Here is a 16,693-nt window from a genome sequence, read left to right as displayed (position 1 = left end):
TGGATGACAACCACGGACTATTCTAGACAGTCCAGTGGAACACTAGCAGGCTCGCAACCTGTAGGTGTTGTGAACGACGTGTTCACCGGTGTACTCTAAAAACCCATTGATATGTATTGCGAGTGGATTCTCGAAAACGATACTGTCAATCAAACCCGACAGATGCGCCTAAAGGTCTCTACCGGCAGAAGCGCCTAATAGAGAACCTCATAACCCCGACAGATGCGCCTAAAGGACTATTTCGGCAGATGCGCCCCATAGAGAATGTCACAATTTTGGTAGTTGCGCCCTAGTGACAGAACTAGCAGATTGTGCTTGACAGATGTGTCATTTACAACAATGGAATTCGTACTTATTCCTTAGGATACTCCTTAGGAATAAATGAACGAGGAATGGCTGATTCTTAGGGTAGATCCTTAAGAATAAAGAAGATAATGGGGATGGGTAATTGGGTTGATTGTTTAATTGTTTAAACATAATAATTATATTATTGTGGGTTGAAAACCCTATGTACTCACTAGGTTTCCCAACCTGACCCACTCAGTTTACTTATATCACATGTGTCGATATGAAGTGACATTACACTGAGAGATTAAAGAAATGTAGATCACTAGTGTAAATAAATGTAAGTTCCATTTATGCTTATGTTCATGTATTGACAATGACATCCCAAACGTTTTAAAATGAATAAAACACGTTTCTACGATAACGTATTTATCGTATTTTTCTAGGAACAAATTCCGCAACATTTTTATGAAAAAAAGTACTCTGATTTTTTATAAAGCATAAACAAAATCGGTCTTTTCTGGCCGTGAAAATGGGGATGTCACGGGATGGACATGGATAGACACTCGTTTGGTAAAAAAAAAAGACTGTAGGTTTAGTTGAACAGATTAAAAAAGTAAAGAGACCTGTATGATTATATGTATATTTCCTTTTTGAAAACAAATATTCTACTTTTATATACTTCAGAGGTTTCTTTGATTTTATTTGTGTCTACTAGTAGTTATCTCTTTCTTTTGTATTTGCATTTAAACACTTTATTGGCATGCTAAATGATCAAGAAAAGATATTCGAACCCTATTTTTTCACATTGGTATCACATTGTGTTCTCTGATCCCCTAAACTAATAGATGAAGGTGACAAAACTTGTTGGCGCCCTAAATTAATAGATGAAGGTGACAAAAGACCTTAAAGATCTATGCATGGTTGGTTCTTGATCTAGATACAAACTTTATGGGATCATAAGATCCAAAAACTAACATGAATCACTCCCAAGGTCCTAGAGTTGCTTCCAACTCCAAGGATTCACTTTCTTTAACCAATATGGGACCTTAAAACTCAAGTAAATAACTCATAAGATAATAAAGGTATGAACTTTATACCTTCTGGAGTCTAAAAGGCTTGTAGAAACAATCCCTCAACAACAACCACTCTACCAACTAGCTTGGATTACATTCTTCTTATTCTTGAAAGAGCCTTGAAATCCAAGAACATACAGTAAAGCACCATGAACACACACACACATACATATACTCTAGGGTTTCTCTCAAAGGGATGAAGGTTGCAGTTGAGAGCCAAACCTAATCATAAGCTTGCTTAAATAGGTCCCATAGCTCGAGACCTAGGGTTTTACACCCAATCGCCACCATGTCCTGGCCAATACATGACCAGACTCTGGTCATTAAAAATGTGCATCTCATCTAGGAGATGCGACCACACCACAGTGAGCTCCATCACCAAGCCATGGTTAGAAAAAACTCACTAAATCTCCAAGAACTTAGATTTTTTGAATCCCAAGAGCAATACCTGAAAACAAATGTTACACTAAATAAACTTGGGAAGGAAAGCACACCACGAGCTTACCAACTAAACTGAATTCTGCTAACAATGAGGCAAGACAACATGTCCATCTTAACATACTTTATGAAGATGAAAGTGTTGGTTTTTATAGGTTACAAAAATTCATGTGACGGAAAATAACTTAAGTCTTAAGTTCACATGCAACCTAATTGGATATATGTTTTCACTATTGAATGCTAGAATCTATTGAACATCAAGAACCCTAGTGTAAATCTAGTAAAATCTTAAATTATAAAAGGTTTAAGGTTTACATACCTTCTTGATTATTATAGTAAATAATCAAATAATCCTTCTTGAATTGACTTGGAAGCAAAACACCAGACCTCTCGTGCCTCTGATGCCTCTGATGGTTTGTACCTAAAACCTAACAATTAGATCTTTGAGGAGAAAGGAGGAGAGAGGATTTTTTTGGATATTCTCTTGAGAGAAGGAGTGGCCGAAAATGTGAAGGGTTAAGGCCCTATTTATAGTTGAACTAGAAAACCATGGAAACCCTAATTTGAATATAATATTATTATTTCAATTTAGGTAATTATCCAATCTCCTAATTATCTCCAAGAGATATTCTAGAAACCCTAGAATATACCTCCAAAACCGTCCACCACATTGGGGAAGGTTCTGAAACCTCTTTTGTTTAACTATTGAACAATTACAGCTTAGGTCCTTATACTTTTAATTAATACAATTAATCCTAAAATTAATTCTAATTAATTCTTAATTAAATAATAATATTTCTAATTAATATATTATTCTCATAATATATTAATAAATCATTAATTGAAATTTATTAATCTATAAAAGATCAATAAATCAACCTTTCTCTTTAAAAAGCACTCTAGTCAGTTGTTAGGTTTGAGGGCAACCCAAAAGGACTTTGCTAATAGTTCAAGTATATACCAATTTAGTTATTGGCTTAGACACCTAATCCAACAGAAAGAAATCTACGACAATATCCTTTTCGTTTCACAAATCCCAAGATGTACAGGTGGTAAATGTTCATGTGATCTTAGAAGAGACTTGTAGAGTCAAAAGAGAAAGATGAAATTACATGTTCTTGATGTGACTTGATGATTCCTTTGGGACTGTTAATATGAAATATTAAGAACAAACCAATGCGTATTCTCGTTAATGTTTATCACTTAAAAACATCTTTGTTTTAAGAAAGACAAATGTGGAAGTTGTTATGTATCAGATCTGTGGATATGTAACCATAAGCAGAACCAATTTGACAAAAGAAAGGGGAATCGGGATGGATTGTGGTGCAAACATTGTGGCAAAACCAATCACATAATCTAGGGTTTCTTCGAAAAAAGGATACCTAGAGTGGTGGATACTCGTGAGCAAATATCAACAACAAAAATAAAAGAAAACAATGAAGTTAAAACCCAACGTAGCCAACGCCAAGCTAAGTCTTGAACAATATGCAAAGTTGATGCATCAATTAAATGATTTTAATAAATCAAATTTGAACATTATGGTAAGATATGCTTTGACACACCTAGGCGACCGCTCATGGTTCATGGAAGACCTAGCATGTCGCTATTATATCCTTTATGATCTAAGAAACTAAACCAATGAAATGCTCATCAACAACCTAACAGGGACATTACGCATGTTCAAGGAATTAGGAGTTCAGTACTTCCTAATAACATGAGGAAAATGTAACATCCAGATTTAAAACACAAATTATAACCACAATTTTCCACTAGTTTCATCCAACCCAATTATATTGTCCATTTGAACCGATTCATTCATATAGTCTATTGATGGTGCCCCCAACAAAAAATATATCTAGATCCACCACTGAATGAGCTAGCCCTATTAAAGGGCAATACAACAATACATACATACATAAGTTGTAGAGATATGTTAATAGCTTTATCTCTCGTTTAATAGTTGCTGTCTAGGAAAGTGTTGTCTAGGAAAGTTTACTGACCGGAAAAGAAACCATGTTGTTTGATTGTATGAAAAATAACAATTCAGCCAGAAAGATATGATTTTGGGGCTTTATAGGAAATACATCTTACTGGGAAAAGATATATATATATATATATATATATATATATATATATATATATATATATATATATATATATATATATATATATATATATATATTGTTTATTCGATCTAACAAAAAGTTAACCAAAACCAAACCGAATAAGGTATTATATTCATTATTCAGTTAACAAAACTGAATCAACCGAAAACCAAATAATCCGAACCAAACAAACCAAACATCATTTGGTTATTCGGCTTCAGTTTTTTATCACACCCTCTTATAGGATCTAAGATATTTGAAGAATCTTTTCTTTTCTTCGTTTATGTATCTTTTGTATCTTTTCTAGTTGAATTTGATATTTGGATTTATTTTCTTGGAATGCAATGATTACTTCCAAGATTACCTCGTGAAGGCTTGCTTGTATCTATTTGTGTACGACATCTTTTATGGAAATATTTTTAGTTTTTATACAATCAATGATACAAAGTTTTCCCATATGCTATGCAAAATCTAGGGAACACGTTTGGAAGGCCATAATGAAATAATTACAGTGTTGTGTTTGAAATAAGGCGTACATCATATGTTTTCTCTTCTTCTCCTTTCCCTACATACACAAAAATCTCCAATAAATTTTATTAAAAAAAAATAAAGCTTTTAAATTTTGTATAAAAATCCAAACGTAACAACAACTCACCAACTTCAGCTGTTATTCCCGGGCCAAAAAAAGAAGCAAATTTTTCCTACAAAACAAATATTGTTTAAACTTTAAAGCGTAAACTTTTCTTGCATTTTCTCAAATACTTTCTTAAATATTATTTATTTAATGTGAAAAAAAAAAACATGACTCACCTGTCTTTTCTCGAAGTCAGCCAACTCAAGTGCTTTTGCCTCAAACACCAACACTAAACAATACTTACCATCTTCAGTCACCTGAAAATCATCATATTTGGAAAGTTTAAGGTTAATGTTTCCGGAAGATAATTAAACAAAACAAAGTAATATTTTATTAAAGTTGATGCTTTACTTCTTCCCGGATTTTTGTTAGAATTGGAGCATTTCTTCTTGCCACACCTCCACCCTAAACCAAACAACAAAACATATCAACATCAACAAAATTTAACTACTATATTCTTTATTTATTTATTTATTAATATTTTAGAAATTAGCAAGATTTTCGTCTAATAAAAGCAAGAACTTACCAAACCATACTGGAAAATACGTTTCAAAGCCTCCTCCAAATGCTGCTCATCTCCATAACGATATCTTATGACATCATCTCTGACCTAATACATAACAAATACCAATTATTATTTTTTTTACTTAATCAGTTATAAGTTATAACTTATAACTTATAACACAACAATAATACAAAATAAATGAGAAAGTCATATTGGTATGATTGTTTTTTCTTTGTAACCTGCTTAAGGATAGGAGTGGCACATTTTTCTCTCAGGATTTGAGCATCAGAGTAAGTCAAACATGGGACAGGTTTGAGTTCTGCATACTGGGAAATGTAATATAAGTTAAAATAAAGCATCAAAATAGCATTTGTATTGTTTCTCATGGAAATTGAGAAGAAAAGTTGGAGGAAGATGAGAAAGAATAGCAAAAATGGTTGACCTTAAGAGCCATTCCGATAATTGTCAATGGAAATCCATATGTTAACATTATTGCAGACCATTCAGATCCAGGGAGGATGTTGAAATAAGCTCCAAAACCATAGCTGTTAAGTGTATGCAATACAATCTCAGAAATGCAAATTGAAATTAAAAAAGTGTTATTTATGAAAGTAAGGTACTTACGAGAGGAGTGATAATCCAAGACCTAGTCCAATTACACCAAAGGAGATCTGCAGATTGGCATCCATGGATGTTTAAATGCATAATACAGTTGAGAGCGATTTTCTTTAAAAGCATAATGCATTCATGGATGTTTAAACTTTAAAACTCTTTTTGTATCATACTATTAGGGCTAGATTGGCATCCTGCTTAATAATTTCAGTTGCTAAAAGAATAGAACACTTGGAAAAGCCAAAAAGGTGTAGAAATTTGTTCTAGGTTTATATTTATTTAGGGCTACTACTTCTCATCTGTTCTTTATCCGATTGAAGCAATTCTATTATGAGATAAAATGCATAAGATAAGCAAGCATCGTTTCCGGAAATCTAACTTCAATAATCATCTGACACTCGACATAAGTATGCAGTATGCAGATTCGCTTATCTGAACGGAGACAACATATCTCCAAATTTTCAGATCAAGCAAATAGTCGATACCAAATATTCTTCGAAGCATAAACAAGACACAATAGTAGCTAGTACCTTTGCGAGTGAAAACTCCTCGTCTTCGACGATCGATTTGCCGCCTGTAACTGCAGCAGGAACTGGCGCCTGAGTAGAATCGGCCGCTCTAGCAATAACAAGCTTAAATTTAAGGTAAGTTTTAGGCCTTTCGAGAAAATGATCCTGATTAGTAAGACTGCTGGAGCTCCGTCGGAGATTTAACGGTGAAAACTGATTCAAAGAGATAAATTGGTGGTTGCCGGAGAGATTTAATCGTTGAGAACAGATGATGTTACCTCCTCCGCCGATCGATACAGATAATGCTTTCATCGTCATGGAGCTTCGTGATTACCCTCTCTCTCTCACACACTGAAAACACGCAGACGCAGAGAGGAATAAGAGGATGTAGTTAGAGGAAGAAGAAGATGGATGAAGTTCTGTATCAACCGCCAAATTTATGATGACGTGGCATTGTGTTAACTACGACTTAAGTTTACGAGTAATTACACTTTACTACCCTAAGGTCCTAAAGTTTCATACAAATTGGGAGGAATATATATGATAAATTTTGTAGCCACTAGCCAATAGGCTTTCCTACGCTAAGGTCCTAAAGTTTTGGGTTGGATATTCACATTTTTTTGACAAGTTTTTAGCAAAATAGAATTAATATTTTGCATATCGAATTGGTTTCAGTTTCTAAAACATAAACAAAATAAAAACCGATACCGAATAGTCCAAAACACCATATAACAATTTATTATTTATTTATAGAATATTAAATTATAATATAATTTTTCTTCATAATGTATAAATTTTAATTCACAACTAAACAATATATTTTTGTTTAACAATCGAAATATATTTAAGTTATTCATTTTTTTTTAAATATTCGTCTCTTGAAAACCAAAATGTAAAACCCGTCCAATAGAATTGTAATTTGGTTGGCTTTGATCGAATTTAAATTTAGTTTGAAAAATTCGGATCTATGTTTTAAAAACTGAAATTAATTTGGATTCACTTGATTGGATCAGATCGAATCGATCCATCCAAATAAGCACATCTACTTATACATGTATTGGTCATTTGTATCCCATACAAACATTGTTTATATATTGATATGGATGCATGTTTGTAAAGACCAAAAATTATGTATTATTATATATTTAGTTTCTTTCCAATAAAAATTTTTTATCTTAATATTGCAACTTGTTGTGATATTCGGACTGTGAATCTAAACAATATCTAATTCAAAGTTTGGTGTTCACAATATTAATATGACATTGTGTACAAAAATCATACAATATTTAAGTAATTCATTTGCATTTTTTTTTACTATTTCAGATTTAAAATGTCAAAACATACGACAGTATAACAAAACAATAAAGAGACAAAGGATACCTTATATATATATGGTACACTTGGAAAGCCTAATGAACATTAACCATATCAAATCTCTTAAAGGGTTAGATAAATTCAACAATCCAATGCTAAAGTCAAACCCCTAAAAAGGTTTTCAAAGCTTTAAAAAATAATAGGTAATAATCAATTAAGTAAAGGAATACTTCAAATAGAAACATTGTTAAAACATCATCATAACTCATCAATATCAAATCAACAATATAAAAAAATGCAATGCATAAGCTTCCAAATCCCCACACCAGACTTCTCTACTCTCATAAAAGGTCCCTTCCATACTAAGAGAAAAGATGGTAACTCGAAGCATAAACAAGGTAATAACATCATCATCATCATCAAAACACAATAAGAGGCCTCATTTAAAGACTTTGGTAGCATGTGACCATCATGTGAAACCATAAAATGGATTTGCAAGAACAATCCCCTCGATAAATGACTATATAGTTAGTCAATCACAACTCATAAGCACCATTGCTTGCAAAAAGATAATGATCATAAATTTCAGAGTGTCTGGACAACACACAAGCGTGGAATCCATCCTAAAGTAGGTGAACATGACCACAATCAAAAGTCATTTCAGAAACTATAAAGTTTGTCCCCATTTTGAAAACTATTTATAAAACCCATTTCATGAATGCAACACATTTTACATATAATCTTTCACATAAGATACTCACATCATTAGATAAATCACAAAAGGAAATCAAGTACATACTATACTAAGGAACATGTGTTCTTGGTAATGAACTCACCATAAACGTAGACTAACATCCAACAAACTTGTAGGTATATGCAGGGTTCATGAACACCTACACAAGTATAAATATGTGAATAACCATACCTTAATAACATTAGTTACTATACTAGGTTTGTATACACTCAATGACACTCATTAATCTCTTAAACTATCATGCATGACCTTAGAGAAGCATTGGGAGCTAAACTCAATATAAAACAAAGTACATTTCCTATGACATTACGAAAAAAGCACACTCAAGCAAAATGGTGACTTGATAGAGCCAAATGTGCAAACCTACATAAAAATAGAAACTCCTAAACTATCAACCTATTTTTCTTAATCCATTTCTAACACTTCCAACTCCAAATTTAATGACTTTTAATAATTCTAATATATCCAAAACTCTATTTAATCAAGTTATATGATTCCTAAATCATCATTAACTTAATCAAATAATGGATCAAAGTGATTATCCCCAAATTTCAAGTCTAAGCTTCAAAACTTCAAAATTGACTCCTAGATGGTTTTCACCTATGCTTTGCAATTAAGATGGCAATAACTAACCCTAACGTATACTTAAACATCAATAACATGATTCAGTCAAAACTTAATGAGTTGATGAGAGTTTTGTCCAATTGTGAACTCAAAAACATCATTAACCTCTATTTGATCTGAATGAAGGATTCGACACTATGATTTGGACTTTGCATGATAAAGAGCAACATCTAAACATAATGTGACACTAAACCAAATATCAAAGTGGAAATCCAATGGATTTATGGACAAATTCATGAAGCCAGGGTTTCAAACCACCATTAAAGCTCCATAAACTCAATTTTGAATATAGAATTGAACTTACATCATTATATTAAAGTTATAAATTTAGAATTCAACACTTAACTTGATCTAATCATGAATTTCATCATAAAATTTATATTTAAAGAATTGAAGCTAAAACAAAGAAAAGGAAAATTTGCTATCTTACAAGCTTCATTTTATAAAAAATTGACTTAGATCGGATCTTCGGTTTGCTTCTAATTCTATCATTTGCTCTAAAAATCAATTTACACTCCTCTTTGGTTCCCATTGTTTGAAAGGAAGAGGGAAGAGGATTGGGGAGATCTTAAATCTAATCTTTATACTTTTGGCAATTTTGGTGCGCAAACTTCATTTTACAAGAATAGAATTAAAGTTAGCTAGAATAGCTGGTAAAATAATTTCTTGAGAACTCCTTGCAAATCACAATTAACTCACGAGTTTATGTCAGAATTGGTGTCATTATTGCTAATTCACAATATTCATTTGCGGATTTGGCGATCATCTGCTAACATGTTCTAGAAAGGAGGTTTTTGGATAACAACATACCATGGTCATTTTAGTTAATAACTCTTTTAAAACGTACTCTTCCTATTTTTCATAAAGTTTGTTATTAGCTGGAAATTTAATGTCTTATTGCTAACATTAAAAATTACCATAGCAAGCAATCTCAACAAGTTGCTAACCTAGCATCCCCAACCAAAAGTACCATGTCAAGAAATTTTGTATACTTTTGCTTCATCAACTCGATCCACGAGGAAAAAGATGAAAAATCGGACTAGATAAAGCCTATAACTTTGCATATACAACCAAGTAAAATTTACCAACAAACGGAACCATTACTAAACTTCAGACATCATTTATAACTTCAAATAACATAATCTCCATATCACTTATGTTGCTCATATAAAACCAACTCTTTCAAACAAGAAAACTAACATAAAGAGGGAATTAACACAAAGTTTATGAGAAAAAAAACATGTTTTAATTGTCTTCAAGCTGTGCCAATTTTTGTAAAGATAATGTTTCTTCAATCCGTTTTTTAAAAATTTATGAGCAGCAAATGGCATGAAAGACTCTCTCCTTTCCCACTGATATGACTCAGAATCCCAGAAGTTGAAATTCCATGCAAATTATAGCATCCTACTTTCAGGAGCATTTTACTTGCTTAGGTGGCAATAAACCAATCATAAAACTCAAAGACCAATCCACCAAACTGCTTCCATAAAATTCTCTGAAAGATAAATAGGAGGATTCGAATCTGAGGTCAAAAGTCAACTACTTTTTGGGACAGAGGGTATTTTGGTCCAATGAGTTTCATATTTCAAATGGGAGGAAAGTTCTAGTTTTCATACCTTCAAAATCTCAGTATTGTCTGAAGCATACACACAATGATTTGTCTGATATAACAATGAGATGACATTGAAGGGAAGAGAATATGGGACCCACCTACAAAGTTAAAACAGCAAAAATAATTTTATAATAACAAAAAAAAAACGACTTAATAAAGAAAGTCATATAATATGTAGAAAAAACTTACTCTTTAAACAAAAAGGTCATTCCATGAATTTTCATAAGTGGAACAAGCCATGAACATTTGATCAGATATACCCCCCGAAAATTCTAAATTGAGAAAAAATAAAACTTCCATAAGTAAATAATTCTATAATAACAAGAAGATCAAAGGTCACGTGCTTAATTAGTAGAGAATTACCAGTTTGGAAAGAAAATCACTCGGCATCATTATGATATTGCATAAGCAAAGATGTTGTTGGCTGCAGAAATAGGAAATAAGAAATAAGAAAACAAATCAACATGATGAATTCACTTCAATAAAGTGACTACATTTTAAGAAAATAACACAGGGTACCTTGTCCAAGAAGCAATATTGCATTTGAAGCTAAAGGAATAATTTCTTGAATCTTTTCACTGGTGAAAATCGCTTCAGTGGCTGATCAATAATTAGAAAGAGATTCAGAATCATAGTAAACAAAATCAAAACTTGGCAACATTCTGCTTAATAAAAAGAGTAATTTAAATCATTTGACTATAATAAATACAAACATGCTCAATATGCATATGATACCTGAGTGTTGAATAGTTTCTTCATTGTTCTTGGTGTCATTTTCATTCCCAGGAGATTCCATATCAGATACCACCATTGCATGTATAGTATAGTTCCCATCTGATACCCAAACAGTTTGAGCTCCTGCAATTTATTGTTACTGTTATTGTTATTGTTATTGTTATGAAAGAAAAGAAATAGAAAACATCATACTTGTGGAATCATCAGGAAGAACTGCAAGACTCTGAACTTTCATGGTGAGGGTCAACTTCTTCATCTCACAGATTGTTTCAGACCCAGAAAAAGGATTTGATAGAGATAACAGATATAGCTCTCCATCAGAGTCTAAGATCAGAAACTTATTATGGCCCAAGAAGTGAACAGAAATTGCCTTTTTTGATCCCAATCGTACTTTTGATGAGTTAAATGCCACAAAACGAACTCCACCTTCTTTAGAATTTTGTCTCGTTTTCACACACTTCAACCTTGCTGCAGAACATCAGCCATGAAATCACAGTTGGATCTTGTTATTCATTCAAGGTAACCGTGATTTCTTATACCTAAATAAGGTAAGAGTGAGAAAGAAGAATATCAACTTACCAGAAGTATCAGAATGTTTCCCGATCTTTTCTTCTATATTACCGTTGACATTTATGGTTTTGCTGCTGTTGCCAGTTACTTTTGCAGAATTTACATATAAAATGGTGCTTCCGTTCGTTTCCGGGGTCAATCCATTTAGCAATTTGATCTTCTGGACTTCCGATTTGTCGGATTTCTTACTTGCATCTCGGCGACGATCTTTACTGATTCGCCCTTTCACAAGAGGCCTCAAGGGAAAAACCCTAACTCCATTCTCTTCCCCCAATATCAAAAACCCAATAGAAACACTTATAGAAAACACAGGCGAATCGCAGTCGATCACCGCAGTTTTCATCAACTTCACGTTATCTCCTTCTCCCGCAAGCTTCACCGCGAAAACCCAAACTTTACGGTTAGAAACGGAGTACATCGCGAAGACATTGATTGACCCCGCAAGTTTGATTGAAACCCCGTGGTTTACCCTAAATAAAACCCCTAATTTCCTCTCGTCAAAACTCAAATCACTTTGATTGCAAATTACCCTAACCCTAGCGAATTGGTTATCCGGTCGGAGGATGTAGAAACGGAGGAGTATCGAGCTACCGACGAGGTTTGGGGATGAGACAAGGAAGATAACACGAGACATGTCGGTGGAGCGGAGGCGCAGGAAGGTAGCGGAGGATGAGGGAGGAGAGACGACGGTGGTGGTGGCGGAGTGGAGAGGAGGCGGAGAGAACGGGGAGATGGAAGGGTAAAGAGAAAAAGAGGAGTCAGAGTGCATGAGAGCAAGAGAAAGAGAGGTAGGGTCGTAGAGGGTGGAGGAGATAGTGGTGGTAGGTGGAGGAGAGAGGCGGAGCTGCCGTGCCTGAGTGATAACCACCATCACATTTAGAAAAGGAGCCACCTGAACTAACGACCTACGACGGCGAGTTAACGCTAAACTAACGGCATTAAAAAGTCAACTAATTTTCTTGAGAGGGTTGGATTTTAGACCGATTTACTCGCCGGCAGATTAGAGTTGGGGACACGAACACAAAGATGTTTTTGTCGATACGGAAGAGGAGACCCCATTTCTTAATTTTCAATAAACCCCTTGAAATCTCAAATTTTCTACTTTCAACCCTGTTTTAACTTTTAAAAAAGTTATTGAGTTTTTAAATCACCTCCTTTATTTTTTTCTAATATAATAAACTAGGGTAATTACTAATCTAGCCAAATTAAGGGGGGTAATTAGCAATTTTTAGCCAAAAATTAGTAGATAGCCAAAAATAGCCCACGAAACCGTAGGTTTCGAGATTCGCCTACTGTTTCGCCATTTCGTCTACTGTTACGCGTTTTGTATAAAAAAAATTATTTTTCACATACAAAACCGTAGGTAATATATAACCTACGGTTTTCTCTCTAATACCTACGGTTTCCCAAACCGTAGGCTACGGTTTTGGCGAAAAAAAACTACTTTTTTTTTATCTACTATTTTGGGGGTTTATCTACTATTTTGTCCAAAAAAAGTACTTTTTTTTATCGACTATTATTTCCAAAAACTGATAAACAATTAGAAAAAACACATAATATAAGAACTAATCATTTCATATATTCTATTTACTTTGTATGGAATACCAAAGGAAATTAATTGACTACATTTTTTTTATATTTTCTATACTACTACTATATCAAATTTAGCATTGTACTTTCAAAATGGTGTGACATTAGTTATTTTAAAAAAAAATAGTTATTTAAAAAAAATGTTTGTTAGTTATTTTAAAAAAAATGTTTATTAGTTATTTTAAAAAAAATGGTGTGACATTAGTTATTTAAAAAAATAGTTATTTTTAAAAAAATGTTTATTAGTTATTTTTAAAAAAAATGTTTATTAGTTATTTAAAAAAAATGTTTATTAGTTATTTAAAAAAAATTACAAAACCGTAGGTATTATGGAAACCTACGGTGTACAAGTGTTTACTGCACAAAATGTGCAGTAAATGCTTGTACACCGTAGGTTTCCATAATACCTACGGTTTTGTTTTGTTTTTTTTTTTTAAATACACGATTACAAAATTAACATAATTCCGATCCCATTGAATTGATTTAAAAAAAAAAAACGAAAAAAAAAAATTTAATTTCCGTACGGTTCATACGAAACCGTAGGTGTACAAGTCGACAATGCACAATCTGTGCATTGGGAACTTGTACACCGTAGGTTTCGTATGAAACCTACAATTTTATATTTTTTTCGTTTTTTTTCAAAAAAAATTTAACCACATATATAAAAGCTACTCCTGATCACAAATACGGTAAAATTTTGATGAAAAGTAGACAAACCTGATTGTTCTTCGGGTGCTCCATTGAGAGAAAAAAGTAGGCAAAACAAAGAAAACAATAGACAAAATGACCTAATTTGAAAAAATTTTCTTTATATACTTTGGGCTAATGGGCCATGAAAAAGTAAACGGGCCGATGAAACAGTAGCCCATTAGCACAAAACAGTAGTTTTCTCAATAAAACATCAGTCAAAGGCGTTGATCGTAGTCAACCCTAAGTTGACTACGGTTTTGAGAGCTATTTTTGGTTAATTGGTATATTTTGGCTATTTTTTGATAAGTGATTAAGAAAAATGGCTAGATTAGTAATTAGCCCAATAAACTATCATATTTATGAAATATAAAAGAATAATATCACTACAAAACTAAATATTGTTGAGTGATTACTTTTAGCTAAGAAAAGTCATTATGGACTTGAATGGACAATATCTTTTCTTAACTTTAGGGGTGGTCAAAGGATCAAATCGGAAATCGAACAATAATCAACATTGAATATACCTAAGAACCTTATATAAGCTTAGGTACATAACCTCATCATACTACGTCGTTTTGCATTTTATTTTCATTACAATCGAGCAAGGTTCTTAAACTCCAATCCTTAACTTGATTTACTTCCAAAAATTTTGGAATTTCACCATTATATTCGTCCTATATCATTTCATTTGTAGAGGTAGTATATGAATCGCATTAGAAGGTATTTGACAGAAACATGTGATGTAAAAGGAAGATAATGGTGAAAGTCCAAAGATTTTTGGAAGTAATCAAGTTACAGGGTTGAAGTTTAACAACCTTGGGCAATTACAATGCAAATATGATACAAAACGACGTATTATAATGAGGTTAGTTACCTAAACTTATATAAGGTTGTTAGGTATATTCACTTTACCCATATATATATATATATATATATATATATATATATATATATATATATATATATATATATATATATATATAATAAACTGCTTTCATGTATAATGATAACAAGATGCGTCTTGGTTTGGTGTTAATATTGTAGACAATGGTACCTTAGGTCTCAAATTCGACACTCAACCATCCCACATCATAAGAGGGATGAAACATAACTTTCAAAATATATTTCATGAATGCACAAAATAAATTCTTTAAAGCTGGTGATATTTGGGTTGGATTCGATTTAAGGTCAAACCGATCCACACACACCTATCATTAACTCCATTTATAGGAATTTGTTGAGTTCTTTTATGTGAATAAATCACTTTCAAAATATATTTCATGAATGCACAAAATACTTATAGTATTCACATTGCATATAATATTAATATCATATGAAATCAATCAATCAAAATCATTAAAATACATTTACGGACATATAATGTTGGTATAAACTCACATTGGCATAAATAAGCACACCACTTCACTTCTAGTGGTATTTGAACACTTAGTGGTCACATATAGTTGAACATTAATTAAAGTAAATAATGAGTAGTTATATTTTAAATTATATAAACCAAAGATACACACCTAAAATGTTCATTTTCATCTTACTTCAGCTTATCGAAGATAATGGAAGGTATCATACTTGATTAGATCAAAAATATCTTTATGCACCTACATTAAAGTACCCGCAGACCTGCACAACTATGTGCTTTTTCACTTTTAATCATCCAAAACATGTCCAAAACACCTATAACTACTTTCATTTCACTTCTTTATCATCTATAATTAAAATACTTGTTAAAAAATCCAATTAACATCATTAATATGATTAATTCATCATTTAAATAGGCCATCATCCTTATTTTTCATCAAAGATTCAAAACACTATTTATGACTTTTATATTGGATTTCCTTCATTGATTTCAACATATAACACTTATTAATATACAAACCATATTTAGATCTTATAATCTTTAATAAATCATAACGTCGTGAGTTAATGGAATATTTGCACTAGGGTATACCTATTGGAAATAATGCTCATAGTTACAACAATTGGTAATATCACTATTAGTAGCGTAGTCCTTTTGGGTTTCACGCAATAAAATTTTAAGCAATATTTGACAAAAGAGAAATAGTGAGGATTTATTTTGATAATTTATTAGTCATTAATAAATTAATATAAACTTATAAACCCTTAAGGGTTTAAAGTGAAAGATAGTTGCTTTGTGACCAAGCAAACATTATATGGAAACCCTAAACCTACCTGTATAAATAGGAGTGCAAAAACTGGATATAAGGTAACACACAATCATTCCATTCGATTTTAGCATTTCTTCACTCTTAATATCCCAATCTGCTATAAGTCGCAATGCGATCGTTAATCAGAACCCTAAATAGTTTAGGGTTTATTTGTGTAAAGTGTGCACAAGTATAGGGGGGTATCAAGGTTGAATCCATTCTTGGGTGCAACTATGAAAAATGAGTTCTGGTTTGGGCTCTTTGCATCCTCTCTCCATCAATCATAAGAAGTTTTTTCAAAAGATGTTAAGGGTATGATTACTATATTTTTATGGTTGTGTTTAGTTGCATTATACTTAGTTGAACATGGATGTGCTATTAGATTATAGGATTATTTTGTTTATTACTTCCGTTATGCATTTGTGGCTTGTTTGTATCCTAAAACCTAACATAA

General features: G+C 32.4%; 2 protein-coding genes across 4 annotated transcripts; both read right to left on the bottom strand.

Annotated features, from left to right (window-relative positions):
- Nucleotides 1-4,307: 4,307 nt before the first annotated feature.
- On the bottom strand, nt 4,308-6,604 carry LOC111901839 (uncharacterized). Its single transcript, XM_023897696.3, has 9 exons — nt 6,186-6,604; nt 5,668-5,714; nt 5,486-5,588; nt 5,283-5,369; nt 5,065-5,148; nt 4,890-4,943; nt 4,715-4,795; nt 4,560-4,605; nt 4,308-4,469 (listed from the first exon to the last, which is right to left on the bottom strand). Exons 1-9 carry the CDS (start codon nt 6,480-6,482, stop codon nt 4,411-4,413), a joined length of 858 nt encoding a protein of 285 aa, XP_023753464.1. The 5' UTR covers nt 6,483-6,604; the 3' UTR covers nt 4,308-4,410.
- Nucleotides 6,605-8,189: 1,585 nt separating this feature from the next.
- Nucleotides 8,190-12,790, bottom strand: LOC111901840 (uncharacterized). Of its 3 annotated transcripts, none has more exons than XM_023897699.3 (8): nt 11,783-12,790; nt 11,396-11,671; nt 11,204-11,326; nt 10,988-11,068; nt 10,832-10,892; nt 10,658-10,740; nt 10,473-10,566; nt 8,190-8,371 (listed from the first exon to the last, which is right to left on the bottom strand). In XM_023897699.3, exons 1-5 carry the CDS (start codon nt 12,642-12,644, stop codon nt 10,861-10,863), a joined length of 1,374 nt encoding a protein of 457 aa, XP_023753467.1. In that variant the 5' UTR covers nt 12,645-12,790; the 3' UTR covers nt 8,190-8,371; nt 10,473-10,566; nt 10,658-10,740; nt 10,832-10,860. The 3 variants fall into 3 exon arrangements, with proteins under 3 accessions (XP_023753467.1, XP_023753466.1, XP_042757388.1); XM_023897698.2 differs by lacking the exon at nt 8,190-8,371 and adding an exon at nt 9,957-10,351; XM_042901454.2 differs by lacking the exon at nt 8,190-8,371 and adding an exon at nt 9,957-10,260.
- Nucleotides 12,791-16,693: the final 3,903 nt, after the last annotated feature.

The sequence above is a fragment of the Lactuca sativa genome, chromosome 4, assembly GCF_002870075.4.
Source record: "Lactuca sativa cultivar Salinas chromosome 4, Lsat_Salinas_v11, whole genome shotgun sequence".
Lineage (NCBI taxonomy): Eukaryota > Viridiplantae > Streptophyta > Magnoliopsida > Asterales > Asteraceae > Lactuca > Lactuca sativa.
This window is presented reverse-complemented; position numbering and strand designations above follow the sequence as displayed.